This window comes from Hipposideros armiger, unplaced genomic scaffold, assembly GCF_001890085.2.
Source record: "Hipposideros armiger isolate ML-2016 unplaced genomic scaffold, ASM189008v1 scaffold_1176, whole genome shotgun sequence".
In the NCBI taxonomy this organism is placed as follows: domain Eukaryota; kingdom Metazoa; phylum Chordata; class Mammalia; order Chiroptera; family Hipposideridae; genus Hipposideros; species Hipposideros armiger.
The window spans coordinates 101,101-127,928 of NW_017732526.1; the positions used below are offsets into that span (position 1 = coordinate 101,101).

At 44.1% G+C, this 26,828-nt stretch overlaps 1 protein-coding gene across 2 annotated transcripts in view; it reads right to left on the reverse strand.

Annotated features, from left to right (window-relative positions):
* Positions 1–18,114, reverse strand: part of OVOL2 (ovo like zinc finger 2) — a 37,220-nt gene extending 19,106 nt beyond the window's left edge. The window contains exons 1-3 of one of the 2 annotated variants that reach the window (XM_019632792.1): positions 16,419–17,068; positions 15,555–15,775; positions 5,650–5,839 (exon numbers count right to left, since the gene is read on the reverse strand). In XM_019632792.1, the coding sequence (XP_019488337.1) occupies positions 5,650–5,839; positions 15,555–15,775; positions 16,419–16,518 (511 nt within the window). In that variant the 5' untranslated portion in view covers positions 16,519–17,068. Of the gene's footprint in view, positions 1–5,649; positions 5,840–15,554; positions 15,776–16,418; positions 17,069–18,000 lie in introns of those variants that run through there. The other variant, XM_019632793.1, reaches the window with a different exon arrangement.
* Between the last annotated feature and the right edge of the window lie 8,714 nt (positions 18,115–26,828).

Consider the following 26,828-nt stretch of genomic DNA (forward strand, 5'->3'; position numbering starts at 1 on the left):
GGAGTAAAGATAGTCTATTTAATAAATGGTGCTGGGAAAATTGGACTGACACGTGCAAAAAAATTAAAGTGGACCACCTACTTACACCATATATGAGAACAAATTCAAAATGGATTAAAGACTTAAATGTAAGACCTGAAACCATAAAACTCCTAGAATAAAATATAGGGAGTAAATTTGCAGACATTACCCTCAGTGATATTTTTACTGATATATCCCCTCGGGCAAGGGAAATAATAGAAAAAATATACATATGGGAAAATTAAACTTAAAAGTTTTTTCACAGCAAAGAAAATAATCAATAAAACAAAAAGGCAGCCTATTGAATGGGAGAAGATATTTGCCAATGATATATCTCATAAGCCATTAATATCCAAAATTTATAAAACACTAATTCAACTCAACACCAAAAAAACAAACAGCCCAATTAAAAAGTGGGCAGAGGACATGAAGAGACATTTCTCTAAAGAGGACATACAAATGGCCAACAGACATATGAAAAAATGCTCAACCTCACTAATCATTAGAGAAATGCAAATAAAAACCACAATGAGGTACCACCTCATTCCGGTCAGAATGGCTATCATCAATAAATCAACAAACAACAAGTGCTGGCGAGGTCATGGAGAAAAGGGAACCCTGGTGCACTGTTGGTGGGACTGCAGATTGGTGCAGCCATTATGAGAATCAGTATGGAGGTATCTCAAAAAACTGGAAATGGAACTCCCATATGACCCAGCAATTCCACTTTTGGTTATCTATCCAGAGAAACCCAAGACCCTAATTCGAAAAAAATATATGCACCCTTATGTTTATCGCTGTTGACAATAGTCAAGACTTGGAAACAACTGAAATGCCCATCAGTAGACGACTGGATTAAGAAACTGTGGTACATTTATACAATGGAGTATTACTCTGCTATAAAGAAGAATGAAATCGTACCATTTGCAAGATTATGGATGGACCTAGAGACTATTATGTAAAGTGAAATAAGTGGGTCGGAGAAAGACAAATACCATAGGATCTCACTTATATGTGGAATCTAAAAAACTGAATGAACGAGCAAAGTAAACAGAAATAGTCTCAAAGTAAATAGAAATAGTCTCAAAGTAAACAGAAATATAGAGGAAAAACTGATGGTTGCTAGATGGGAGTGGGGTTGGGATGAGGGAGAAGGGGAAGGGATTAGACAGCATAAATAGGTAACTACAATATTGCTACAAGGATATGAAAGACAGTTCATGGAATATAATTAATAATGTTGTAAATATTTTGTAGGGTGTCAGGTGGTCACATGTCTTGTTAGGGAGACCGCTTCATGGATGGGGTAGAAGCTTGATCATTGCACTGTACACCTGAAGCTGATGTTGTATAATATTGTATGTCAACTATAATTGAATATATATATATAGTCACGGGATGTGGAGTATAGTGTGGGAGTGAAGTCAATGGAATTGTAATAGATATGTATGATATGGGGGGGACAGGGACTGGGGCGGCAGATTGGGGCAAAGGGATTGTCACTTTGAGAGGTAAAAAGTTTAACTGTTGCACTGTGTTGTACACCTGAAACTAATTAAAAATAAATAAAATAAAATAAATATTTAATGGTTATCTGTAGATTTCATTGATCTTAGTGCTGTCCAACAGAAATTAAAATGCAGACCACTTTGAACCATTTTGGAATTTTAAAATGCCTAGTAGCGGGCCAGCCGAGTGGCTCAGTTGGTTAAGAGCTAGCTCAAGAGTTTGAGCTCTGAGCAACAGTGGTTCGATGTCCAGCCCAAGCTGAGCTGCTGCTAAGCTGCCAATAGGTAGCAGGATGGCTCAGCTAAAAAAATAAAAAAATAAAATGCCTAGTAGCCTCCTTAAAATAAATAAAAAGAAACAGGTGCAATTAATTTTAATAATAGATTTTATCTAACCCAATATGTTCAAAATATTACCATTTCAACATAAAATCAACATTAAAAATTGAGGTATTTCATATTCTTATTTTGCATTAAGTCTTCAAAATCTAGTGCCTGTTTGACATTTACAGTATGCGTCAATCAGACCAGCCACATTTCAGGGGCTTTCAGCAGCCATGCATGGCCAGTGGCTGCTGTAGTGGCCAGTGCAGCTGCAGGTTTTCCCATTCCTAGATGCTTCCTCAATATTAGCCTCTCCCCTCACGGTATAAACTGCATGAAGCCCTTTAGGACAGCATCAGCTGGAAGGTACTTTAATTCACAACCTCAATGATTTCACCCCTTCCTCTAAGAGTCACTAGAAGTATCACCTTTGAGGAACAGAAGATGGAGGAGCCAGGAGTCTGAGGGGTGCAAGCCATCCCCTTTCTTGCTCACTCTGTGGGCAGTGGACAACTAGACACTGCTGAACACACACTCTCAGGCTCCTCTGCAACCTGCTAAACCCCAGGCTGGAGTGTGTAATTTGTGCCAGCTCTGAGTTTGCCTTTATCTCACCTTGCAGAGCAAGCCGGCTTCTATAAACTGAAATGGAACTGGCTGCTGAAGCCCCTGCCCCAGGGAGAACACTGAATGAGGAAGGCACTGGGAGGCAAAGGAGGCAGAGAAGGGGACTCTATAGAAGAAAGAAGACCATGAACTTCAGGACCAGCCAGTCTGGTTCCCAGCTCTACAGCCTATGCTTGTTTACCTCCCTGAGTCTGGTCTCCTCTTCTGTGAGTGGGTGTAAAAACAGAACCAACTCTTCAGGGTTGTTTGGGATAATATGATAAATGCTGAGGGCCTGGCATTAAGGAAAGTGACCTTTCATAGCTTGCTGTATCTGAGGAAGCTGTGTAGCCCTCTGCAGTCTCTTATCTGCCAAGCCACCCATCTCACTTGATAACCTTTCTACTCCCTGGGCAGACACTATCAACCCCCAACTCAAACCTTCTCAGCCTACTGCTAGGTCGTCTCAGGTAGTTCCTGTAAGGCTAATTCCTGCATCTCCTGCCTGAGGATGTTCCCCAGGAAACATGAGAAGCCTGTAAGGGGCTGGGGACAAGGGACTACCTAGGAGATGAGGGTCCCAGGATGGACTCCCAAACAAAGAGGGATGGGAGTTGATAGATCAGTACCCTAGCTTCCTCACCCCTGGAGCAATTCTGGGGTGCATTCTATATGTTTCTTCAGGGAGACACCAGTGAGATCGAGCCTCAGTTGCCCACAGTGGTAACCTGCTCATTAACTCACTCTTATTGGCTATCTTCTCCTCTAACTCGCCACTCCACCCGCTCACTGTGCCTCCTGGGATCATCGTCTCCCAGATAAACTGCTTAAACAGTCAGCTAACTCAGACCCAGAGTTCTTAACTACTCTACCACTGACCCAACTTGCAAACTCTTCCCTGAGAAGCAGTCAGTCCCTAATATTCCTGTTTAACACTCCATCAACAAAGAATTAACTCAGGTACTGATGAGACAGCTCCATCAATTCAATGTTTACTCCAACTGAAGGTACCAACAACCAACAATGCTCCCTGAGCCCCCTTCACTTTGTTTTAAAGGATGGATGGAGGTAGTGACCATAGAGCCTACCAGACAAGAACAGAGGAAACAGGCCATGCCCTCAAGAAGATCCTCAGACAGAGATGAAAAGCTTGGAAACTCTCCAGGACAACCAATGACAAATGACTGCATGAAGGGTCCCCAATTTCCTCTACCCCTGTGTCGGCAGTCTATGAGCCTAGATTTACAGTCACTTGAGGGGTCCACTGATAGCCTTGGGGTCCTCCATCGCCTACAGGATGCTCCACCACCACACAGGACCCTCTACCACCCATAAAACTTACCACTACCTACAGGACCCTCTCCCACCTACAGGACCCTCCATCTACTCCATAGGACCAACTGTTACCCCACTGGACCATCCCCCATCCAGATACTCCCTAAGCATTCTCCCTGCCCCAACCTAAGGTGCCAGCCTGGCCTGAAAGTGCCTGGAGGCCAGTTTGACAGAGGTCAAACTTTTACTGATTCACTGGTGCTTGGCACTAAAACAGAAGCCTTATAGCCAGAACCAAAAGAGTACACACTATAGGATTCCATTTCTAACACATTCAAAACTAGGCAATAGTAATTTATACTGTTACAAGCAAAAAATAGCGCTGCCTCTTAGAAGGAAGGAGATAGTGATTTGGAGGGGGCATGAGAGAATAGGAGGTGACTTCTAGGGTCTAAGAAATATTCTGTTTCTTGGTCGGGGTGCTAGTTATATGGATATGTTCACTTTGCAAAAATGCCTAAATTTGTTGAGTTATGCACTTATGACTTGTGTACTTTTCTAGATGTATGTTACATTTAAATGAAAAATTACTTTCAGAAAAAGTTTTCAAAAGAAAAAAAAAAAAAAGAGAAACCTTTTAGTATGCCAGTCCACCCTCTGAGGTGGAGGGCACTCTCCTCAGGCCAGGGAGGCAGCTTATGGCCAGTCCTCTAAGAACAAGAAGCATAAGGGCTATAAAAGAAATCTGAATTAGAGGGTCTGGGAAGGGTCCTGTGTGGTGTTGAGGGGCTGGAAACCCCATCTGGAGGGAGGTGTGGACATTTTCCCATCCCCACCAAGATGCCAGTGGAAACCCTAAACTCTGAAAGGGATTCAGGGATTAGGAGGACTATATACAGTAAATTCTATGAGGCTGCAGGGAGAGGCAGTAGCAACCAGGTTGGGGTTGAATGGGTTAGGATGGGATAGGTTGGGATGAGATGGGATGGGATGGGATGGGATGGGAATTTGAAGATGGAACCCAGATTGTGAGGGACTCGAAGCTCATTAGAGTAAGTTAAGATTCCTCCCATCCAGAGTTGGAGACTTTTTAGCAGGAAAGAGGCATCCTTAGAATTCTCCTCAAGGTATCTCTCTGACAAATGTGTGGACCGTGGACCTCAAGGAGAAGGCTGGAGGCCAGATGTTTCTAAGACAAAACTAATGAGGCTATCACTAAACAGAAGGGCTGGGAGAGAGGCCCATGAGCACCCCCAGGATTCTCTGTGAAATGGGCTGGGGAGGACTCAGATTCACACATCATGAAGAGGGAAGCCCAGGGAGGCCTAAGGAGAGGAGGATGCTTGCGTGTCAGCCGCAAGCAGGAGGCTCAGTCATCTCCAAGTGAGCCAAGCATTTTCTTCTCTTTTTGAGATCTCAGGAAGAACATGATGCTATTTGGACACAGTATTTGGACACAGGCTGACCTCCCAAGAACAGAGCATAAAATACAACCAGTAGGACCGCAGGGACCATGTCCCTGTAGTCAACCCTGAGAGAGGGGGCTGAGCTATGAAATCCCACAGCACTGTGTCAGGCATCACAATTCTCAGAACAACTCCAGCCAGGCATTTGTCTTGAGCTGAGCCAGAACTTGTGTCATTAGCCCCATCTTACACAGGGTGGGGTGAGGGTGGGGCATTGGGGAGGGGGAACAGGCTAAGAGAGGGGCTTGCCTCTTCCATGGTGACACGGCTGGCAGATAGCACAGCCAGGAGGTGAACCCAGATGGGCTGGCTCCAAATGCCCCATCCTGTGATCGTTCCAGAAATACGACACTGCTCCATGTTCCCAACTTTGTTCTTTGGTAGGAAAGAAACAGGAACTCTTGGCCAGAAAAATAAAACCAAATGCTAAGCACATGCCCTTTCCTCACCTGTATGCGTGCGGACGTGCCTCTTCAAGTCAAAGGTGTCGTTGAAGCCCTTGCCGCAGAAGGTGCACAGATGCCTCTTAACCTGGTTGTGGCACTTGAGGTGCCGGTTGAGCATACGCTGTAGGCGGAAGCCCTTGCCACACAGGTCACAGCTGTGAACCGCCGAGTCACTGCATGTGCCTGTGGTAAACTGGGACAGAGAGGGAGGCTGTGAGGACCCCAGTGCAGGCAGACACATCCTGGGGGTTACTCCAGGATCCTACCTCCCCGTGTCTCTAGGATTGGCCTGGCTGGGGCTTCTGCCTCCTAAAATTTCCAAGCAGGTTTTGGCTTTGAGGAAGATGGAACAACTGGCAGCTTCTCCCAACATTCATTCTTCCCTTCTTTCTTGGAAGAAATCTCACACTGCATCTCCACCATGTGCTCCCCAAAGGGCTAGGACCTGGCACTCGGCCTTGAGGGAGACCCAGCTATGTATTCTTATCACCAAAACAGGTCATGGTCTCCTCTTTGTCCGGCAGTTCTCATTCTGGTCTTGCCTCCCTTGAAGAGATGTGAAAAAACTAAATATGACCCAAGTCTTGGCAATTGAATACTTTGAGATTCTCAAGGCCAAGTTTACACAGGATAAAGATAGTGAGGGGCTAATAAAATAGAACACAGACAATTGACCCTGGTAATTCTGACTAAAAACATGTAGAAAGCTAGAACTAGCTTTTGAAAATCCTGCAGCAGGTGCCAACTACAGCTCAAACCTGAACTCCTGTTTATGTTAATGCTTTTGGTAAATTCCTATTTTTAAAATGCTTAGTGTATAATATGGATGCCTTCTAATATAGTCGAGGATGAAAAAAAATCTCAAATCACTGGCATTATTCTGTTGGAAAAGAATAAAATCTTGAAGGGCAGAGGGAAGAACGATTAGTAACAATTTAAGTGAGTGCAGGGCTAATGGGTCACCTGACCAAGATAAGGAAAGCTTTATAACATGGGGAGGAAATGAGAATGGGGAAGGGGATGGAGACTGAGGGAACCCCATTTCCAGGGAAGCTTTCCTCTAGTTTTCTTGGAGCAAAAATAGAAGCTCTCCAAGTATGCCTCAGCAAAGGCAATTTTTCCATTTCTCCACCTTCATATACATCCCCATTTCACAGCATGGAAAACTGAGTCAGCACAAAGTGGCTCATTTAGGGAATTCCCCCGGTGTGTACCTTTCAATCCATGAAGCACTGCTTGCCACCTATATACATCTATGACCAATCCAGCCACCAGACAGTAAATTATATTCGAAGCCTTAAAAGAGCCTTGTTGAAACAAGATGTAATGTTAAGTAAATGGCAAATGATCATGGCTGATAAAGCCAGTTTTTGCCTGAGTAGTTCACTTCTCAGAAAGGAAGGAATGTTTGTAGGATAAATTCCTAAAGGTGAAATTTATCCCAGAGTGTATTTTACATGTACCTTGAAATGTGATCTGTGATAATGTGATCTGTAAAAGACTGAAACTATTTTATATGTCTGTCAATAGCAACTTGTTTAACAAAATAGAACTATTTAATCAAAGCAGCTGGAAAAAGGAAAAAGTATCAATTGGAAACAGCCACATGAGTGAGCACTCTTGGATGTCCAGCTCAGTCAAACCCCCAGAAAAGCCCAGCCCCAGCTGTCTTCTGATTGCAATAGCAAGAGAAGCCCCAGGGAAGATGCACCTCGCTAAGCCCAGTCATTCTACAGAACTAGAACACATAATAATAAATTATTTGAAGGTACTAAATTTGGGGTTATTTGTGAAGCAGCAAGAGATGAATTGGAACAGTGACAGATGTGTCACATCCTTTCCAGAACACCAGACCTGCCACATTTCTGAATATTCTCTTCCATGAGGGCTGCATAAGACAGAACACACATCTAATTCCTGGAATGATGTCCCATGAGCCAGAGGATCAGCAATCCCTCCTGGGTCACATGTCTGCTCACTAGGCCATCTTTACTATTTTGACACAGGTTCATACCTAACACTCTACCTCCTAAAAGTCAAAATACAGTTAACTGATTTTACTTGGTTACTCTACTCTGCAAGCAGTAGACCAAAACTAGTTGTACCTTATAGTCATCTTAGTTACAAAATGAGTGGAATGGGGAAACAGAAATGCTGAGGATCAAATAAAAACCTAGACCTGGCTAGTTTTGTGATGTCATGTAATATCCCTGGGTCACAAGTTCCCACATATGAAAATAATAAAATAGTATTAGATGAGCACTTCAGCAGAATAGGAAACTAAGAGCAGAGTGTTTTCCAACTTCTAAGTTCAAATCCTGCTCCACCATTTATAGACTGTGGAATGTAGGCAAGTTACTCAGCCTTTCTAAGCCTTAATTTCATCACCTGTAAAATGTAGGTGATAATGATATTTGCCTCTTCAGATTATTATGAATTAAATATGAAAAGCTACTTAAAAAGAACCTGGTGCTCGATAAGTTCTAACTAACTCCTATAGTTAGACCAGCTCCAAAACTCTGTGATCCTAAATAAAAGTTGGTCAAAATCCCTTGTTTATCCATTTGGCTTTTGCATTTTTCTCTCTGCTGAAGGAAAAAAGGAACTAACTTTCAGTGTGAGCCACAAGTCCCCAGTCCTTCATCCAAAACTCTGTAATCCAAAAGGTTCTGAAAACCAACATTCTCTCCCATCTCTCTTAGCAATAAAATCTGACCCAAGCAGACGTGCAGCTATGCACAGACTTTATCTGTTTTGTCTCAATATTCATGTTTTGATACGGAAATTATTAATGTGTTTAATTACAGAGTACTGTTACAGACCCGCCAGGAGTGACATTTATACACTGTGCTACCTTCTGAAAAATCTTAATAGTTTCACCCTTAATCCAAAATTAACACTTTGCAAAAGGCTTATTAATGAAGTGGAGAAGCTACCGTGGAGGGTGGGAGATGACATCAGTCTGGAGATTAATTCAGGGCAAGAAAAATGAAGAAAGAGCGAGCAATTCTCCAACCCTCATGGCTTGGCTCTATCTTACTTGCTGTCCTGTTTTCTGCAGGATCTCGGCTTTCATTTTCAAAAACACACAAAGTTCCCCTCTAGTTCTAAACAACAGGCCTCTGCAGCAGAAACAAACCAATCATTGTATCAGTGCGGCTGAAAACTTCAGGAGCGTCTGGGGAGGTAGGGACTTCAGCTGGCCCTCTGACCAACTTCAAAGCTAGCTAAGGTCACTTACCTGCCAAACTTCTAAAGTAAAAACTTAAAAATCCTTTATGATTTTGTTGATGTTTCCACCAGACCAGTTCATTAAATTAATGGTCCTGTTTCTTATGGGATGGTACTGTGAGTCCAGGCTACATTCTAACGGCCATTTGGACAAGATTTCCACGGACACATTTGCTATGCTTGAGTGCTCAAAACATGCTAGGCATATTTCCACAATTCCCTTGGGATAAAAATTCCCCTCCTGGTCCCATGTACCATTTCCTTAGGCTTCACAGCTCTGCTATATGGCAGAACGGAGAACCTTCTCAAATGCAGAGATGATGAAGAGAATATATCCTTATAATCCAGAAAAAGCTGAGGCTCAAAGCACTGTAACCTGCCCATGGCCACATGACTTGTAGGTGCCGACACTGAGATTTTGAATGTGGTTTGTCTGCAAAACTTGTGCCTACAGTTCCTCCTGACAGGCCCACAGGTCTGGGCGTGATGTGGGGAGAGGATATGTTTTTGTTTTTTTTTAAAGATTTTTTTTATTGGGGAATTGGGGAGATGGGAACAGTGCTGGGGAGTTGGGGGAATGGGAACAGACAAGTTGCTGTCATTTTGTTCTTCAGTCTAGTTGTGGAGGACGTTGCTTCACTGGCCCAAGTTGGCACCATCATTGTGCTCTCCCAGGCGAAGCAGATCAGTCGCCAGCTTCTGGACGGCTGCTCACGCTGACTGCTGGCTACACATGGTAGCCCATGGCAACCCACTGCAGCAGGGGCTGCAGCCTACACCATCGACGGCAACTGCCCAGCTCCAGGTTGAGCTGTTGTTCAGCATCTTAGCTGTAGAGGGCGCAGTGTCACTGGCCCTCATATGTGGGATCCAAACAAGGGCTCTTTGGCATCCCAAGCCAATTCTTAACCATAGCGCCACTCGGCCGGCCCGGGAGAGGATATGTTGTTTGTCTCATATCATGGTGAGAAATAGCTTCGGATTCCTTTACAGCAGACTGTCAATGCTAATAGCTAAAGTGTCAAAGATACCTCTCCCCCAATGGAATATTACACAACAATGGTAAAAGAATAAAGATCTTCAGGTTGGGCTTTGCCACTAACAACTATGAGGAATTCAACAAAACCTCTCTGGGCTTTACCTTTCTCCCCTTGAAAATGAGGAGATTGGACCAGATAAGCTTTAAAGATGCTTGAAGTGGATCCTATGGCTAGACATTCAATCTCTATTTCTACTCCTTCTGGTGAGCAATCCTGTACTGCAGAAGCCAGGAAGTTAGAAACTACATTTCCCAGACTCCCTTGCAGCTATGGTTTTTAAGATATTGCCCAGTATGGACTTGGGTTCTCCCAATTACATGCACTATCAGAAGATCTGAATTTGAACCTGGGTTAACTGAACAAAGGCAGGCTAACTGAACATGGCAATTGTTTTACACCCTACATTAGCAGAAGCATCACGATACAGGAACAGGCAGCCAGCCATAGAGGCAGTAGCTGCAGCTCCCTAGATGGCCTAGTTCTGCAGTGTGGCTCTCGGGAGTCATTCCTGAGAATTCAGCCTAGTCTTTCTTTAGTCCATTTAGTACCCTATAATTAACCATTCTCTGCTTAAGCTAGCTACATGGATTCTGTTGTCCATAACTAAACCCATGCAGTCCTTCCAACAATAAAAACCACTTCACCTATACTCAAATTAAAAGCTGATGCAGTTAACACTTATATTGTTCTCCTATTCCTTTCCCCCTTTAGATTAATTTAAACTTTTTTTGGCATCTGTTCCAAGCATTTTCTAAGATCTCCCTTTTCTTCTTGCTTCCTGTTTTCTCCCAAATGCTGTCACTTACATCTAGGGACTGTTGATCCCTTCTCTGCCTGTATTTCTGTTCTTTATTGACTTATGCCCTATGAGTCAGGCATTATTGCACTGGGTGCTGGAAATACAAGCCCAGTAGGGGATTGTTCTCTGCCTTCGGTGGGTCGAAAACCAACAAGAGTCTGGTCAGTTAAATGTGCAGCCAGGGAGGTGATCAGCAAGTTACAGTGGGAGCAGGAAAAGGGGCATCCAATTCTGTCTTGGGAGGCAGAATAGGCAAGGAGTTAGGGACAGAGCTTATGTTCCCTTCCAAATATCAAATGGATGGATTTTTATAAACTACTTAAATCCATGATTCACAACAATACTTAAAAATAAACCAACTGGCCATCACTAGAGAATTCTGGTGAACCAACTGATTATCTTGAAGACTGGTAAATAAAGGGAATCCTATTCTGCCTTTCTTAATAAATTGTCGCACTGAGAAACCAAATAACCGATGAGGGAGAAGTGTCTCTCTATAGAAGAATTTCAGCTAACAGATAAGGGACAGAATTAGAATATTACTGTTCTGTAGCCCCTAATAACCTAAAATATTTAGACCTTGAGCATCAATAGCTGCTAACATCACAAAGAGACAACTAAACATTATGTGCTCCTTAATGAAAATAGACACCCTTCACTGTGACAGATTTTAGCTAAAATAAAATAAACTTGATTAAGCATCTAGAGCAGTGTTGTCCAACAGAACTTTTTCGATGATAGAAATGTTCTGCTCTATACTGTCCAATACAGTAAGTAGCCACTAGTCACACATGGCTACTGAGCACTTGAAATATGGGTCATGAGACTGATAGTTTTTTAGTTTTACTTAACTTTACTTAATTTAAATTTAAATAGTCACATGTGACTGCCATTTTGGACAGTGCAGCTGCAGATCCAACTACCATTTACAGAAAACATAGGTGAAAAAGGAACATTAGACACCACGGTGAGATTACTGGAAACGCTACAAAATGAATTAGCCATCTCTTCAACAATTAAAAAGAGAAGGAGGGGAAATACATAAATTAAAAGAGACTTGAAAGACATATCAATCAATTAATTACAATGTGTGGACATTATATAGACCTGATTCAGCAAACTAAAAAAAAAAAAGTATGAATTTATGAGAAAATTAGCAATGTAACACCATTTTATGAATTAATCATGTATTTTGGTTTCATTAGAACACAGTCTAAAATATTTATAATGTCTGAGAGTTGCCTCAAAATCATGTCGGGGAATGAATGGGTGATGGATGGGTGGAACTGGCCATGGATTCATATTATAGTTGCTGGGGCCAGGTGACAGGGACTCTGCCTTTGAAAATCTCCATAATAAAAAAATGATGGAAAAAGAAAAAGACTATTCCACGTGTGCACATCTGTCACTTCTGGAAGACTCGGGGCTACAGAGCCAGGTAAAAGGCCAAGAATACTTTTGAAGGAATTCTAAACTCAATTCCTTTGAAGAATCCTTGGGAGAGGTTAAAGGAAGAGAGAAAAGAATGGGATAGGGTAAGAAGACAAATTCACTTGCTAGTCTATACTTGCACCTGGGTCCCACCAGCCACTCTGAGTCAGGAATGAATATCAGTCAACTAACTGATTTACTTCAGAGTTAACTTTGTTTCTGATAAGCCAGGGAAGGACAGTGGTGACAGGAGGGGGGATTTCCAGGAGGAAGGGGGTCTCTACCTTACAGCTGCAGACATGCAAATGTTTTCAGCACAAAAAGGACTCAAAGCAACCTGAACCTCTGGCACGAACATTTCCCCAGAGGTACATTATTTCCCCACCCCCACCCCCATCTGTTTTGTAAATTACAGAATCCTTTCGTAACCTGCCCTAAGGCGCACAGTCAAAAGACAGCTAGGCTGAGAAAGAACACTTTTCCTAGCTGGCACCTACGGCTCCTCTCCAGATCCAATCAGGTTGGCAAATCCCTTGTCCCTATTGTAGGCAACATAATATTGGACATCAACAAAACTTGCTATAAGTCACTGTCAGCTAACTTCCTATGGCAATTAACATAGGCACAAAAGTACTTAACATTTTGTACCCATTCTATCTCATTTAATCTACAGTCTACGCAACACTTTTGAGAGGTTGATTTTATTATTTCTCCATTTTACACATCAGAGAACTGAGGCTCAGAACAGATTATATATACCCAACCACAGCTGGTAAATTGGACCCAGCTGAGGTTTTCCTTCTCAAAAACCTTCCAGAGCCCCTCCCCCACCCTCAAGGGAGAATCCCCATTTCTTGGCTTGGCCTCTTTACCATCTTACCCTGACCCCAGCAGTTTTCCATCTCCATCCACCATAGCTCTGAGTCCTTTCCTTACTCAAGTTTTCGGCTGAGCCCACATCACCCTAAAGCCTTGTTCTCTCCTTCTCCATAGACCTCAAATCCACACCAAGAAAACTTTCCCTGCTCAAAATTTATCACATCTTTGCTTGTGCTTCTAGTTTAATATTCACTTTCCTGTAGTAGAGTTAACAATTAATATTTGAGTCTCCCAACCAACCCAAATAATTCTAGCTAGAATTATCGGGCACCTATCATGTTCCTCTTAGCTCATCTATCCTCACAATTCTATAAGTACCATCATTATCCCCATTTTAAAGACAAGAAAACTAAGGTCCAGAAGGATAACGATTTGCCCAAGGTCACAGAGCTAAGAAGTGCAAAGCTAGAGGCTTAACTGTTACTGTCAGATTCTGGAACACTAAGGTGGGAGCATTTTTAATTCCTGGCTGCCTGGTACACAGCAGGCACTTCATACTGTTAGATAGCATGTTGCCCCTCTCTGCAGTTCGTGGGCTCACACTTGCCCTTCCTCTGGTCTTAAGAGCCAACTGCCAAGTGTCTTCAAGTCATTGAAACTAAGTCATTGAAACAATGCATCACGTATGAGCCTCATCCTTGAATGGCTTTCCATTTCTGGTTAGGAAACTAATTCTTAAAGAGTTCAGTGTGCTTTGCATAGAACTCTAGAGTTACACAATGTGCTAAATCATGGGCAATTTGGCCAGTCATTTGAAAATGGCCAACATCACGATTGATAATTCTGGAGGCTTGGAGCACCTTATCACCAAAATGTCTCCTTACTTGTGGGTGGAAGCTGAAAAGGAGAAGAAACCAGACTGGAGTCCTCAGTAAACAAACAAACAAATCAGCCTCCAGAAACTTTGTTAAAGGTTGAATACCCCACCCCCCACCCCCTGAGGCAGCACATGGGTAGCCATCATGAAAATAAAATTGGTACATTCATTCCTTTAAGTCAGGACTCCAATAGCATTGTTTGCCTGGGCAGCAAAGAGAGATCTCCTAAAATGTTGGTTCAAGGACTGGATATTTTTTGTCTGCCACTTTGTCTCAAGAGTAATCTGGGCAATTGAGGGGCAAATTGTCTACAATCCATCCCAAAACAACGTTTCAATTGTCTTTCCAGCCTAGTGATAAATATGCAAGTGGGGCATTGTAGAATTTCCTGAAGGGCAGAGCTACCAGCCTCAGGCAAACTGAGCCCTCCCACTTAACCCCATCTGGCCCAGAAAAACCTTAGGCTAGCTGACTTTGAACCTTAGCAGAAACCTTAACACTAAACAGCAGGCCCTAGTCTGCAGCATCCTTTAAAGATGTTTTTCCAAAGGATTCCAGCTCAGGCCTCTAGCCTCAATTCATAACCAAATGCATCCCAGCCCATCCCCGGCCAAACCCCAGGAGCCAGGAACCGGGAATATGCATAGGGGAGAGGTGGGCTCTCCCAGGAAAAGTAACGGAAGCTTTCCCAATCCACAGCAAACGCTAGGGTTCCTCCGCCCTATTTTCCCCACCCCCTCCTGGGCAATGGGACTGTGGGACCGCCCAAGAATTATCACCTACACCGAGGGCCTGGAACCCGCAAAGGGTCACATCCTGGCCCATCCGGCTAGGCGCTAGGTTCATGTGATTCCTAAAACACCACTCCCTGGCTCCAGCGGGCTGTGAGTCCATGGAATGGGATTCCTTAATCTTGGGGGTATTGTATACCTTTGAGCAGGCAATCATGTAAGCGCAGATGGGCGTCCCGATAAGATGTCGCCTACAATTCTAGAAGACTGGGGTGGGGGTGGGGAGCTGAAACGCGATGATAGAGGGGAACAAACACTCCAACCCACTGAGGGGCGGGGCACTGAGGCAATTTGCAGTTAAACTCATTTATCCATCATTTTAATTCAGGAAAATTTGAGAGACAAGACAAATTTAAAGTGCCCAGCACAGACTTCATGTCTAACGGGAACTCCATAATTGGCACTGGGAACAGCTGTTATTGCGAGAAGCCCACTGTGTGCCAAGCTGCCGCCAATGTCTCCAAAAAGCAAGGCAGGGTGTGAAATTCAGAATTCACATACGCTAAGAACTGCGCCCCAGAGATGAAGTTCCGGAGCCTGGGTCCCTCTTTCCTGACCACTTGGAACCCCGACGGCCTGGTTACTCTTTGATCATTGCGCAGAGAACCGGCTGCTGGAAGGAGCAAGCTGCGCCGGAGTCTTTTAGGCCGTTCCAGACGCTGCCCCGTGGACTGTGCCCGCTGGGGACGCCGGCCCCCGGGGCGCAGCGGCGCAGGCGGCTAGCTTCCCAGCCCGCGGAAGGACGCGCGGAGGCGCCCTGGCGGCGGCCCAGGGGCAGGTGCAGGAACCAAGCGGCGGGCGCGCTGGGTGCATTGGTGCCCGGGTGCGCGGGCGGGCACGGCAGGGAGGGGCGCTGGCCCTGGGAGCCCGACGCCAGGGCGTGGTGCAGGGGGCGGCGGGGGCAGAGTCGGCACTGTACCTTGATTTTCGATCTGGCGACCGGGCGCTGCTTCGCCGCCAGGTGTCCACCAGGGCCCTCGGCGTCTCCAAGCTCAGGGGTTTCGCGCTCGGGGGCTCGCGGGGACGAATTGCTCTCGGCGCCTCCAGGATCCCCCGCGCTGCTGCTGCCGCCGCCGTTGCTGCTGCCACCGTCGCTGCGGCAGTCCTCGGGGGGATCGCGGAGCAAACGGCCCAGGCCCACTGCGGAGGGAGGGGGCCGTGCAGGGACACACAGACACGCGGCGTCAGGCCTGGGTGCCCGCGGCAGTTTGACCTGCGGGCGGTGCCGCCGCCGCCCCGCCCCTGGGCATCTCGCCAAGTGGGCAACGCCGAGGGGGTGGAAGAGCAAGTCCCTGGTTCGGCCTTCCGAGCGAGCTCTGGGTTGTGGGGACCGCTCCTCGGTCCCCGCGCCCACGAGAACTGGGGGACCCAGCGCGCCAGGTTTCCTCTCCTTGGGATGGTGGTGGAGGGGTCTGTCCTCTACCCATCCAGCCCCAGAGGGGTTGACCGATCCCTGTGCAACCCCACGAGGGCATGGGACACGGGGTAGTTCCTACTGGCCTTCAACCCCTCCTCCTGGGCCACCTTGGCCCGCACTGCAGCCAACGGTCCCGCCGCCGGGCAATTAGAGGCGCCCACTAGGGGGAAGGGGGAGCACGATGTCCTGGGTCTCCCAGCCTCTCACTCTCGGTCCTCCCGTGCCTCAGAGACCTCCTCCTAACCCCCTGGAAGAGGGGGCATGGGGTGGGGAGTCCAGCCCCAGCGGATTAGCAGAGGGGACCTGGTCATCCCTGCCCCCACCCCGGGAGCCCCGATCCCAGGCCCGGCCCCGCGCCGCGCTCACCTGGGATGTAGGTGTCTGCTCTTTCCTCGTCCGGGAGCTCATCCCAGCTGCGGACCGAGACCCCCGGGCTCCTCCTCTTTACCAGGAAGACTTTGGGCATGGTAGGGCCCCCTCCCTGGACTGCGGCCCCTCTTCCCGGCTACTCCCCGCTAGAGGCGGCGGCGATGGCTGGGTCCCCGGCTCCTCTGGGTCCCCGGCTCTGGCGGCCAGAGCCCACCTTCCCGCCTAGCCGGCCCTCTCCCTCAGACCCCCACCACAGCGTGGCCCCGGCCTCTCCCCCGCAGTCCCGACGACTCCTAGCCTCCCAGCTCCGCGACACCTATGCCTTAAATCGCGGGTGAGACCACGCCGAGGAAAAAGTTTCATAAGGTGGAATAGAAAAGGCACCAGGAAACTTGGGAGTGAGCATGCGCCCTGCAACATAACGGTGTCAACAAGCTCGCTACCTGTCCGACCGGTTCCGGCGGCCGGGGCTGCCTGTTCCAGCCCTTCCTTAGGCATGAATGTTTGCAAAAGAATTTAACGTCTGATTCTTCCCCCTCTCCTCTTTAAAAGGAAGAACGACTTTCAATGAACCCCCAACCCCATTCCCCATCGCAGGCACCTCGTGGCGAACTCTGAGGTAAACCTCCGGTCCGCTTCCCAGAGCATCCCTCCTGACGGGGCTTCCCGAGAGTTACCTCTCCTCCCCACCCCCACCCTCACCCCACCCCCAATTTGTCTCCGACTAGCAAACCAGAAAATGGCTCAGTTCCTCTGGACCTTGTGGATCATACCCAGGGCTTGCTGAAATCTTGGCGGGCGGAAGGGGGAGGCTGTGGGGGGGGAGATTCCCAGAGCTCTGGTAGAGGGGAATTGGGAGTTTAAACTGCCATCATCCTCAACAGTCCCTCCAAATAAACACAGTAATATTAAATTTGAAAATTCAGCATCTTTAAACACATTGTTATTTTGTGCTATACATTGTTAAGAAAAGCATGTCGGCTGGTTCCGCTAAAGCAGCTTCAGTCCCAAGGCCTTGCACCCCAAGCGCACCTTCACCCCAAATTAACACACAATGGAAACAAAAGCCAAGTGCATGTTATGCAAATGCCGCTTCGAAACGTATTTCTTATCCTCCCCCACTCCCATTATTCCCATTATTGCCTCTCGTAACCGCCCATTCCCCAAATTCTGAGGCTAGGAAATACCTTTCCCGGAAGCCAGTCAAGTGAAGCTGAGCTACATCCCCTAAATGCCCCTACTGGGGAGGTGCCTGGAGAGGTTTGTATTTATTTTGGGTTTAAGTTTTTCCTATCTACCTTTATACCTGGAGGGGGTTGGGAGAGAAGGAAGGAGAGTTGGTAAGAGAAAGATACCAAGTTTCTCTAAGAGCAGCTGTGCCCGCGTGAGGGGGCGCGCTGTCCCCCCCCCCACACACACACACACACGGCCCCGGCTCCGGTGCTCCCTGGGACGCACCGCACTGCTTCCACCGCTGCGGTAGGCGCCCCCCTCCAGAGGGTGTTCAGACTTGTGCCAACCCCAGGGACTGCGGGGGCGCGTCCCTGGCTTCCGCAGCTCGCCCACCCGCCAGACTCACCTGTCTGTAACCTGAGTCGCTGTGCGCTCAGCCCACAGGCCTGGGGAATCAACACAGCGGTTTTCCCCGTCCTCTTCCGCCCTGGAACGGCCCTTGGGGACACAGCAGCCTAGTAACGGATTTCTCGGCCCGACTGGCCTGCTCCCTGCGCGCGGAGAGGGGGTGCAGCTCTTTAGAGACTGCGAAAGGAATAGTCGTGGGATTGTCTCTGGGTCTGCCCTCAAGGGGTAGCCCTCTCTGGGCTCATCCCAGTCTGGACTCCAGATTTTCTCAACCAACTTGATAATGAAAAAAGACTTTGATCTGGGTAGCCGGGGCGGGTGCGGGCGTGGGGGACTTGGGAGCCGGGTAGAGAAGGAAGACATTTGTACAACAGTATAAGGAAACGAGGCTTCCTTCTTTCTAGTCTATGAGGTTGATGGCGCAGCTTCTAGGAGACTCTGCAAATGTATTTTTATCTGCCAACAAACGAGATTTGCTACATAGGAGATTGGTTGAATGAAAGTAAAAATAAAGCAAAGCTATAAATCAGAATTAGCCCTCATCTCATAAAAATCTTTTAAAACTTCACTTTTTTCAAAATTCTTTATTTTACAAAAGAGGCAGTCAATCCCATTAACAGAGCTTTTTTTCTTTTACTGGATTTCAAAGCAATGAGTGCCTGGATCACTTTATTCAGTATCTGAAAGGATTACAGAATAATGGGATATAAGTCTAGAAACCTCAACAGAAATGCAACGTTTAGGGGATTGGAGATGAAAAATAACATGGATAACCACTTTTTTTTAAAAAGATTTTATTGGGGAATTGGGGGAGGGGAACAGTGTTGGGGAATTCAGGGAGGGAACAGACAAGTTGCTGTCCTTTTGTTCTTCAGTCTAGTTGTAGAGGATGTTGCTTCACTGGCCCATGTTGATATTATTGTGCTTTTCCCAGATGAGGCAGTCGCTCACCTGCCGTTGGACAGCCACTCTTCGCGGCTTACGGCAGCTCATGAAAGCGCATGCCCACTGCCGGCCAGCCCCACTGCAGCCTACTCTGTCTCCCGAGACTCACAGGCAGCCCAGCTCCAGGTTGAGCTGTTGTTCACCATCTTAGCTGTAGAGGGCGCAGCATCACTGGAACTCATGTGGGATCCGAACCGGGGCCCTGCTGCTCAGAGCTGGCATCCCAAGCCAGCTCTTAACCAACGCACCACTCGGCCGGCCCTGGATAACCACTTTTATTCAAAGATTGTTGGATGCACACCTACTATATATGATGGATGTTTCTTTGGGTGAAAAAAATTCTAATGTGTTATATTTCTCTTTTTCTTGATCAGACTTAAGAGGGGTTTATCAATATTATTAACATTTTCAAATAACCAGTTTTGCCTTTGTTGACTTTCTCTATGGTAAAGTCAGTTTTCTAAGTATTACGAGAGGAGTTCATAGAGAAACTCGTAAAAGCAGGATAAGAAATGAAACCAATTCTTTAAAAATCTCAAAGCTTGAAGCTGGAAGAGACAGAAGACATGAGATGGTCCACACACTGCCCGCTATTGGGGGGGATGAAGTGGCACTGCATAGTATCTTTAGTAGATGTGTATCCAGTTCTGCTTGACTATTCCAGTGCTGGGGAGCTCACTGTTTTAAAAAGCAGTTTATTCTCTGGTTAGACAACAATGATGTTAGAAAGCTTGTCCTTCTGCGTTATAGAAATCTGTTCCCCTGCATTTCTATCTCTCCTCCCCATTCTGCCCTCAGGGACTGCTGAGACTATGCATGGGCCCCCTCTCCTTGGTAGCTCTTTAAAGCAGCCATCAGTATTCTCACTTAAGACTTGTTTTCTCCAGTAATGTATAGTCAGATTGAAAATAGACAGGTACAAACCTGCTCAGTGGCATCCCTAGAGCATACAGTTATAAGGGGATATTCCTAAAAATTTTTTACAAACTTTTTATTGAAATATAACATAGTGTTGGGGAAAAAATGCACAAAACATTAGTACACAGCTAAATAAATTTCCATAAGCTGAATTTACCTATGGAGACAGCACCCCAGAACAAGACAAAGATGCCTGCTCCCACCACTCCATTAGATTGGCTGCTTTGCAGGTATGATAAGACAAAAAAGAAGAAATAAGTATATAAGGATTATAAAGAAAAACACAAATCGCTCATTATTAGTAGTCAGCATGATTTTCTATGTGGAAAACTCAACAGAATCTACAGATAAATTATTAGAATTAATAAGAGAGTTTAGCAAGCTTGTTGCATAGAAAACCTGTGTGTGTGAGGGGGGTTATGTGTCAATTGCATTTCTACATGTCAGTAACAGTAAGAGAAATTTAAAGTCTAATGGAAAAAATTGACCTACAATTGCAGCCAAAATACAAAGTGCCTTGAAATAAATTTTTAAAAATTTGTGCAAGCTTTTTGTGGATTAGGTTAGAAGACTTTTTATTGGAAAACATTTAAGACACTAATCAAAGGAAAAATTTACCATACTAATAGAATAGAAGAATGACTAAAAAAAGAAGTAAAAAATCCCCAAATTCATCTGTAGATGAGTTTTATTGAGATTACCTTTGTTAATGTGTGTGTCTGTGGGCCATTCATTTTCACTGTATGGGTTTATTACCGTATATTAATCCAATCAGTTATTGATAGGCATTTGGATGTGTTCAGGTTTTAATTTCTTTTTAGTATGATGAATGATGCTACTATGAATATTCTTCTCTCTGACTCTTAGTGCAAAAGTGCAAGACGTTTTCTAGATTACAAACTTTGAAGTGTAATTTCTAGCTCATTTTATATGTGTATATCCAATACAACTCTTAAAAATACTTGAAAATAAGTATTTTTGTGGGACCTGACAAACTTGTTCTAAAGTTTATATGAAAGAATAACCAAACATTCCTGAGGACGAAAAAGGCATGGAGACTCTGTCCATCAGATATCAATACTAATTAAAATAGTGTGCCATTAATGCACACCTAGACCACCAGTACAGAACAGAAAGCACAGAAACAGACCACACATGTGTGGACATTTGATTTATGAGAGGGCACTACAGAGCAGTGGAGAAAGATGTGCTACTCAGTAAGTGAAACTGGAATGCTTGGTTATCCATTTGGGGAAAAAAAGAAATTGAATAATGCATACACACATCAATTTCTGGTGGATTAAACATTTAAGTGTGCGGATGGATAGATAGATAGATAGATAGATAGATAGATAGATAGATAGATAGATAGATAGATAGATAGATAGATAGATAATGTAGAAGGATGTCTTTATGACAATAGGATAGAGAATAATTTCTTAAAATGCAAAAAACAAACCATAAAAAAATTTGGTGAGTCTGACGGCAGAAAACTTAAGAATGACTATCAAAAGACACAATAAGGAGAATGATAAGCTAAAAAACAAACAGAGGACTTTTTGCAACACATTCATCTTACAAATGATAAAAACACAGACTATATAAATAACTCTTATGAGTGAATAAGAAAGAGACAAACTTATAGAAAAATGGCAAAAGACATGAATAGACATTTCCCAGAACAGAAAACATGAATGCCTCATCAACATATAAAAAGATGTCCAATCTCATTAGTAAAAAGGAAAATGATAATTAAAATGACAATGAAATACTATTTCATGTTTACCAGACTGGAAAAAATTTTAAATTCATCAATACTAAGTGTTGATGAGAATATGGAGCAATGAGACATATTGCTAGTGGGCATGTTCACATATTGCTAGTAGGCATGTAGATTGAGTCAAGCATTTTGGAAAGGAATTTGACTTTATCTAGTAAAATTGGACATACACATATTAAATGTGCTGGAAATTCCACTCCAAAGTTTGTAATCTAAAGAATGTCTTGCACTTTTGCACCAAGAGTCACGGACAAGAATATTCATAGTAGCATCATTCACCATACTAAAAAAAAACCTAAAGCCTGAACACAATCCAAATCCCCATCAATAACTGATAGGATTAATATATGGTAATAAATCCATACAGTGAAAATGAATGGCCCACAGACACACACATTAACAAAGGTAATCTCAAAAACATATTGTTGAATGAAAAAAATCAAGCTACAGAAGAATTGTACTGTAAATTTCAAATTATTTTAAAAAACAGATCAAAGTAAACAATATCTTGTTTAGGAATATACACCCATATATTAAAACCATTAGGCAACAAGCAACAACTTGGAAGAATGTCTAGACAGCTATGCAGAAAAAATAAAAGCAATCCAAAAGGTTATGTATTGTATGATTCCATTTAAATAACATTCTTGAAACGACAAAATCATAAAAATGGAGAAAAGATTACTGGTTGTCAGGAGTTAAGAATTATAAAAAGGAAACATGAGGAATCCTTGTGGTAATGGAACTGTTCAATGTTTGTAGTAGTTGATACATGAACCTATACATGATACAATTGTAGAACTAATTACACACACACACACACACACACACACACACACACACACAAGTGAGTTCAAATAAAACTGGGTAGATCTGAATAAGATCTGTGAATTGTCTCCATGTCAATATCCTGCTGGTGAAACAGTACTCTAATTCTGTAAAATTTATCACTGGGGAAAACTGGATGAAGAGAACACAACTGCACGGGAATGTGCATGATCTCAAAATAAAAAGTTGAATTAAAAAAAAATTGAAAGTTGCTAAGACAGTAGATCCTAGAATGTCTAATCACACAAAAAAATTGTAACTGTGTGGTGATGGATATTAACTAAATTTGTGGTAATAATTTCAGAACATATACATATATAAACTTATTATGTTATACACCTACAACTAATACAATATTATATGTCAATTTTATCTCAATTGAAAAAAAACATTAGGCAAAACAAAATGATTGATAAAAAAGTCAGGAGAGTGGTGATCACTTGGGGAGAGGAACAGGTGTAAAATTAGGGAGAGACAAATGGAGATTTCAAAGTAAGTGGTCCCTCCTTGTCTGAGGTTTCACTTTCCATGGTTTCAGTTACCTGTGATCAGTCTGAAAATATTAAATGGAAAATTCCAAAAATAAACAATTCATAAGTCTTAAGTTATGCACCATTCTGAGTAGTGTGATGAAATCTTTTTTTTTGAAATGTGAACAAATGACACGAGTGCTTTATTGTCCAGAACTACCTACTTATCACTTTTGGAGTCACCTTTCTCCAGTAACTAGCTGTCAATTAAGAATGTGCATGACATCCATTATACTGCATTTCAATTCTTTTTAACATTTCCAGAAAGCTCATTTATTCACATTAAAAGGATAAAGACACAAACTGCCTATGATTTAATGCTCCTCTTGCACCTTCCTGCTCCGTCCTGCCTGGGACCTTTTGTCCAGGGTGGTCTCAACGCTGTATACACTCTTCACCAGGTAATCACATAGCAGCTGTCTGGGTTATCAGGTCGACTGTCTGGTTATCACAGTGCTTGTGTTCAGGTAACCTTTATTTTACTTAATAGTGGCCCCAAAGTGCAAGAGTAGTGATGTTGATAATTCGGATATGCTAAAGACAAATGGTAAAATTCTTCCTTTAAGTGAAAATGTATGTGTGTATAGGAAAAAACAGTATATTCAGAGTTCAGTACTGTCCTCGGTTTCAGGCATCCACTGGGGGTCATGGAAAGTATCCCCTGTGGGACTATTGTACAGGTAATGCTGAATTTCTTAACCTGGAGGGTAAGAGCAATTATTGTACCATGTATACATATTATATTCATGCTTGTCTATGTTATATATTTCACAATTTTTAAATGAGAAAACCAAGTTAGTTGGTGTAGTGGATATGGGCCATGCTTGAGGAAACCCAATATCTTTTCCACACCTTTATTTTGGGGTAATTCCCCATTATGAGGCTCACCTCCTCACAAGGGAGCCAGAAAATTGCTTTCCCAGACTTCCTTCCTGCTGGGTGCAAGCATGTGACCCAGGTTCTGCGACTGGGATATACCCATAGACTCCCGTTAGGAAGGCTTTCGTGTTCAGGGTCCCGTGCTTAGCTAGGATGGTATGAGCTGAGACGCCCTGGACAGGAGATGGCAGCGACAGAGCCCCTACTGGAGAAGCCTGGAACTGCAATTTGAACATCGTTTCAGGCTAACCGGTTCAGAGCCGGATTCTTTGGTATCCTGGAGATTCCATGAGCTACCTAACATCCTTTAATAAATTTATTTTCTGATGAAACTAGCTAGAGTGGGTTCTGTTACCACATCTTGGGTCATTTATTCTGCAATTGGCAGTGTCCCCAGGATCGCATCAGGACCTTCAGATGTCTCCTAATCAAGCACAAGATTTGGTGTCTCACCATCCCCACCCTACTATAATTCAAAATAAAAGCAATACCAAACCACAAAATATGTATGGTTATTTTAAATCTCTTCTTTCTAGACTAATTTGCAAGGTTCTGGTTAAACTCATCGAAGCAATATCTCTTCCCTCAGCCCCTCTCTTTCATGCTCCTGCTTTGCAGGTGCCCTAAATGTATGCCTCATCTGCCTCCAGTCCTGTACTGTCCAAAACAAGAACCAGTTGATCATATGTGATGACTGAGCAGCAGAAAGGTGGCTGGTCTGAACTGAGATGTGCTGTAAGTGTAAATAAAGTACACACCAAATTGGGAAGACTTACTACAAAAGGATAGCAAAATATTTCATTAATAATTTTGTATGTTGATTTACATGTTGAAATAATATATATATTTTTTAAATTGGGGAATTGGGGGAGGGTAACAGTGTTGGGGAATTGAGGAGGGGGACCAGCCAAATTGTTATTCTTCAATCTTAGTTGTGGAGGGTACCAGTCGCCATCTGGCTGCCCCTTGGCAGCTCGTGGCCTCTAAGCTCAAGGTGCTGTGTCACAATCTTAGTTGTGGGTGGGTGTAGCCACAATCCCATGTGGGAGTTGAACCCGGCAGCCTTGTTGTTAAGAGTACACGCTCTATCCCCTGAGCCATCCAGGCTGCAGCTTAGCTCAAGGTGCCAAGTCCAGTCTTAGTTGCGGGTGGACGTAGCCCACCATCAAACAGGCCGTCTTGTTGTTAGGAGCACGTGCTCTCACCAGCTGACCATCCTGCCACCTGTTGGCAGCTCAGCGGCAGCCCAGCTGGGGCACAGCGTCACTGGCCCTTGTGGGAATTGAACCGGCGGACCTGTTGCTCAGAGCTCATGCTCTTAAGCTAACTCTTAACCAACTGAGCCACTCGACCGGCCCTGAAATAATATTTTGGATATATTGGGTTAAATAAAATACATTATCAAAATTGATTTCAGGCTTTCTTTTTTACTTTTTTACCTCTAGAAATTTTAACATTATATCTGTGGCTTGCGTTGTCATTCTATTGGACAGTGCTGGTCTAGACTACTAATGACTGGCCTGAAGAGCTTGTGTCATTCCGGAAGGCTGTCTTTAGGTATCCCTACATTTCCTTGTCAGCATTGTGATTTGGGGGTAACAGGGAAGTAGCACTGAGAGGCCAATGACTTGGCTTTGAAACCTGGCTCTGTCACTGACAAGATCTAGGGACATGGTCAAATCATTAAAATTCTCTGAGCCTCAGTGTCTTCATCCCTAAAATGAGACAATAATGTGTCTCTTACCTACCTCTCAGAGTTACTATGAGAATCAAATGGGATCATTTGATTATAGAAAATATTTTCCTATTGCTCAAATAACAATGACCAATGTTAGTCAAATGCCTTCTATGATATAAACAGATTGTTTCATTAAACAACCCTTTGGGGGAGAGAAATATTCTTTTTATATCCATATAACAAATGAGTAAACAAAGGCTTGCAAAGGTCAAGAACCTGTCTTAACATTTTTGCTGTGACATTAGTCTTTAGTCAAATGATATTTCCATGCCGCTGACTGTGATGTTCGACTTTACCCCATGAACTCAGTGTTCCAGAAAGAAAAGTAGGAAAGCAGCTGTACGTTTTCGTATATTTTTGTGTTTTTCAAGAATGAATAACAATAGGAAACTTTTATACTTTAAAGTAATAATTTATTTTAATAAAATGTAGCACCTTAACTGTATTTACTTAAAAATATAAACACTGTAATTATTTTCTGTAGATTTTTTACTCATTTTGGAGAACAAACTTGAAATTAATTAACGTAATGAAAAGGTTAAGCCTCCATTAGGGCTGCATCAGGATGCCAAGAATATGCATCATGAGCTCAGCAGAAAACAGTAATAGCGTGTCCATCAGGGCCCCCAGTCTGCCTGGGATGTGCCATGTGACGGACCTTCTTGCTTAAGAGTTACTCAGTCTGTAAACACAATCAAAATTTTCCAAGAACAAGATATTAGCGTCTCCACATTAACAAGCTCTCCTGCTCCTGGGTGTACCTGTGTCTTGGGAAGTGAAGAGTCTACCTGTAGAGGACACCTGGTGTTTTCTCCTGCCCTCTAGCATCCATTCCCCCATCTTCCAGTAACTAAACATGCAGTTCTGGGCAGGCTGACTCCACCCCTCTTGGGGGAGGTGGGCATTTAACCCAACTAATTAGAGCCTTCAACTTGGCAACAGTGATTGCTTCAAGGGCAGACGTGAGATCCAAACTGAACCAGCACTGAAGAGGAGCTGTTGCTAAGACTTCCCATTCCCTGAGGTTGAGAGAGGGTGGGACACAGCCTGGGGCAGGCAGCTGCCTGAGAATGGTGTCAGTGCACAGGAAAGTAAAACCAGGAGATAAAGGGAATAAACCAGAGTTCTTATGACAGTACTGGATCTAGCCCTGCCCAAAGCAGGTCTAGCCCTGGAGTGGTCAAATAAATCTCAATCTCTCTCTCTCT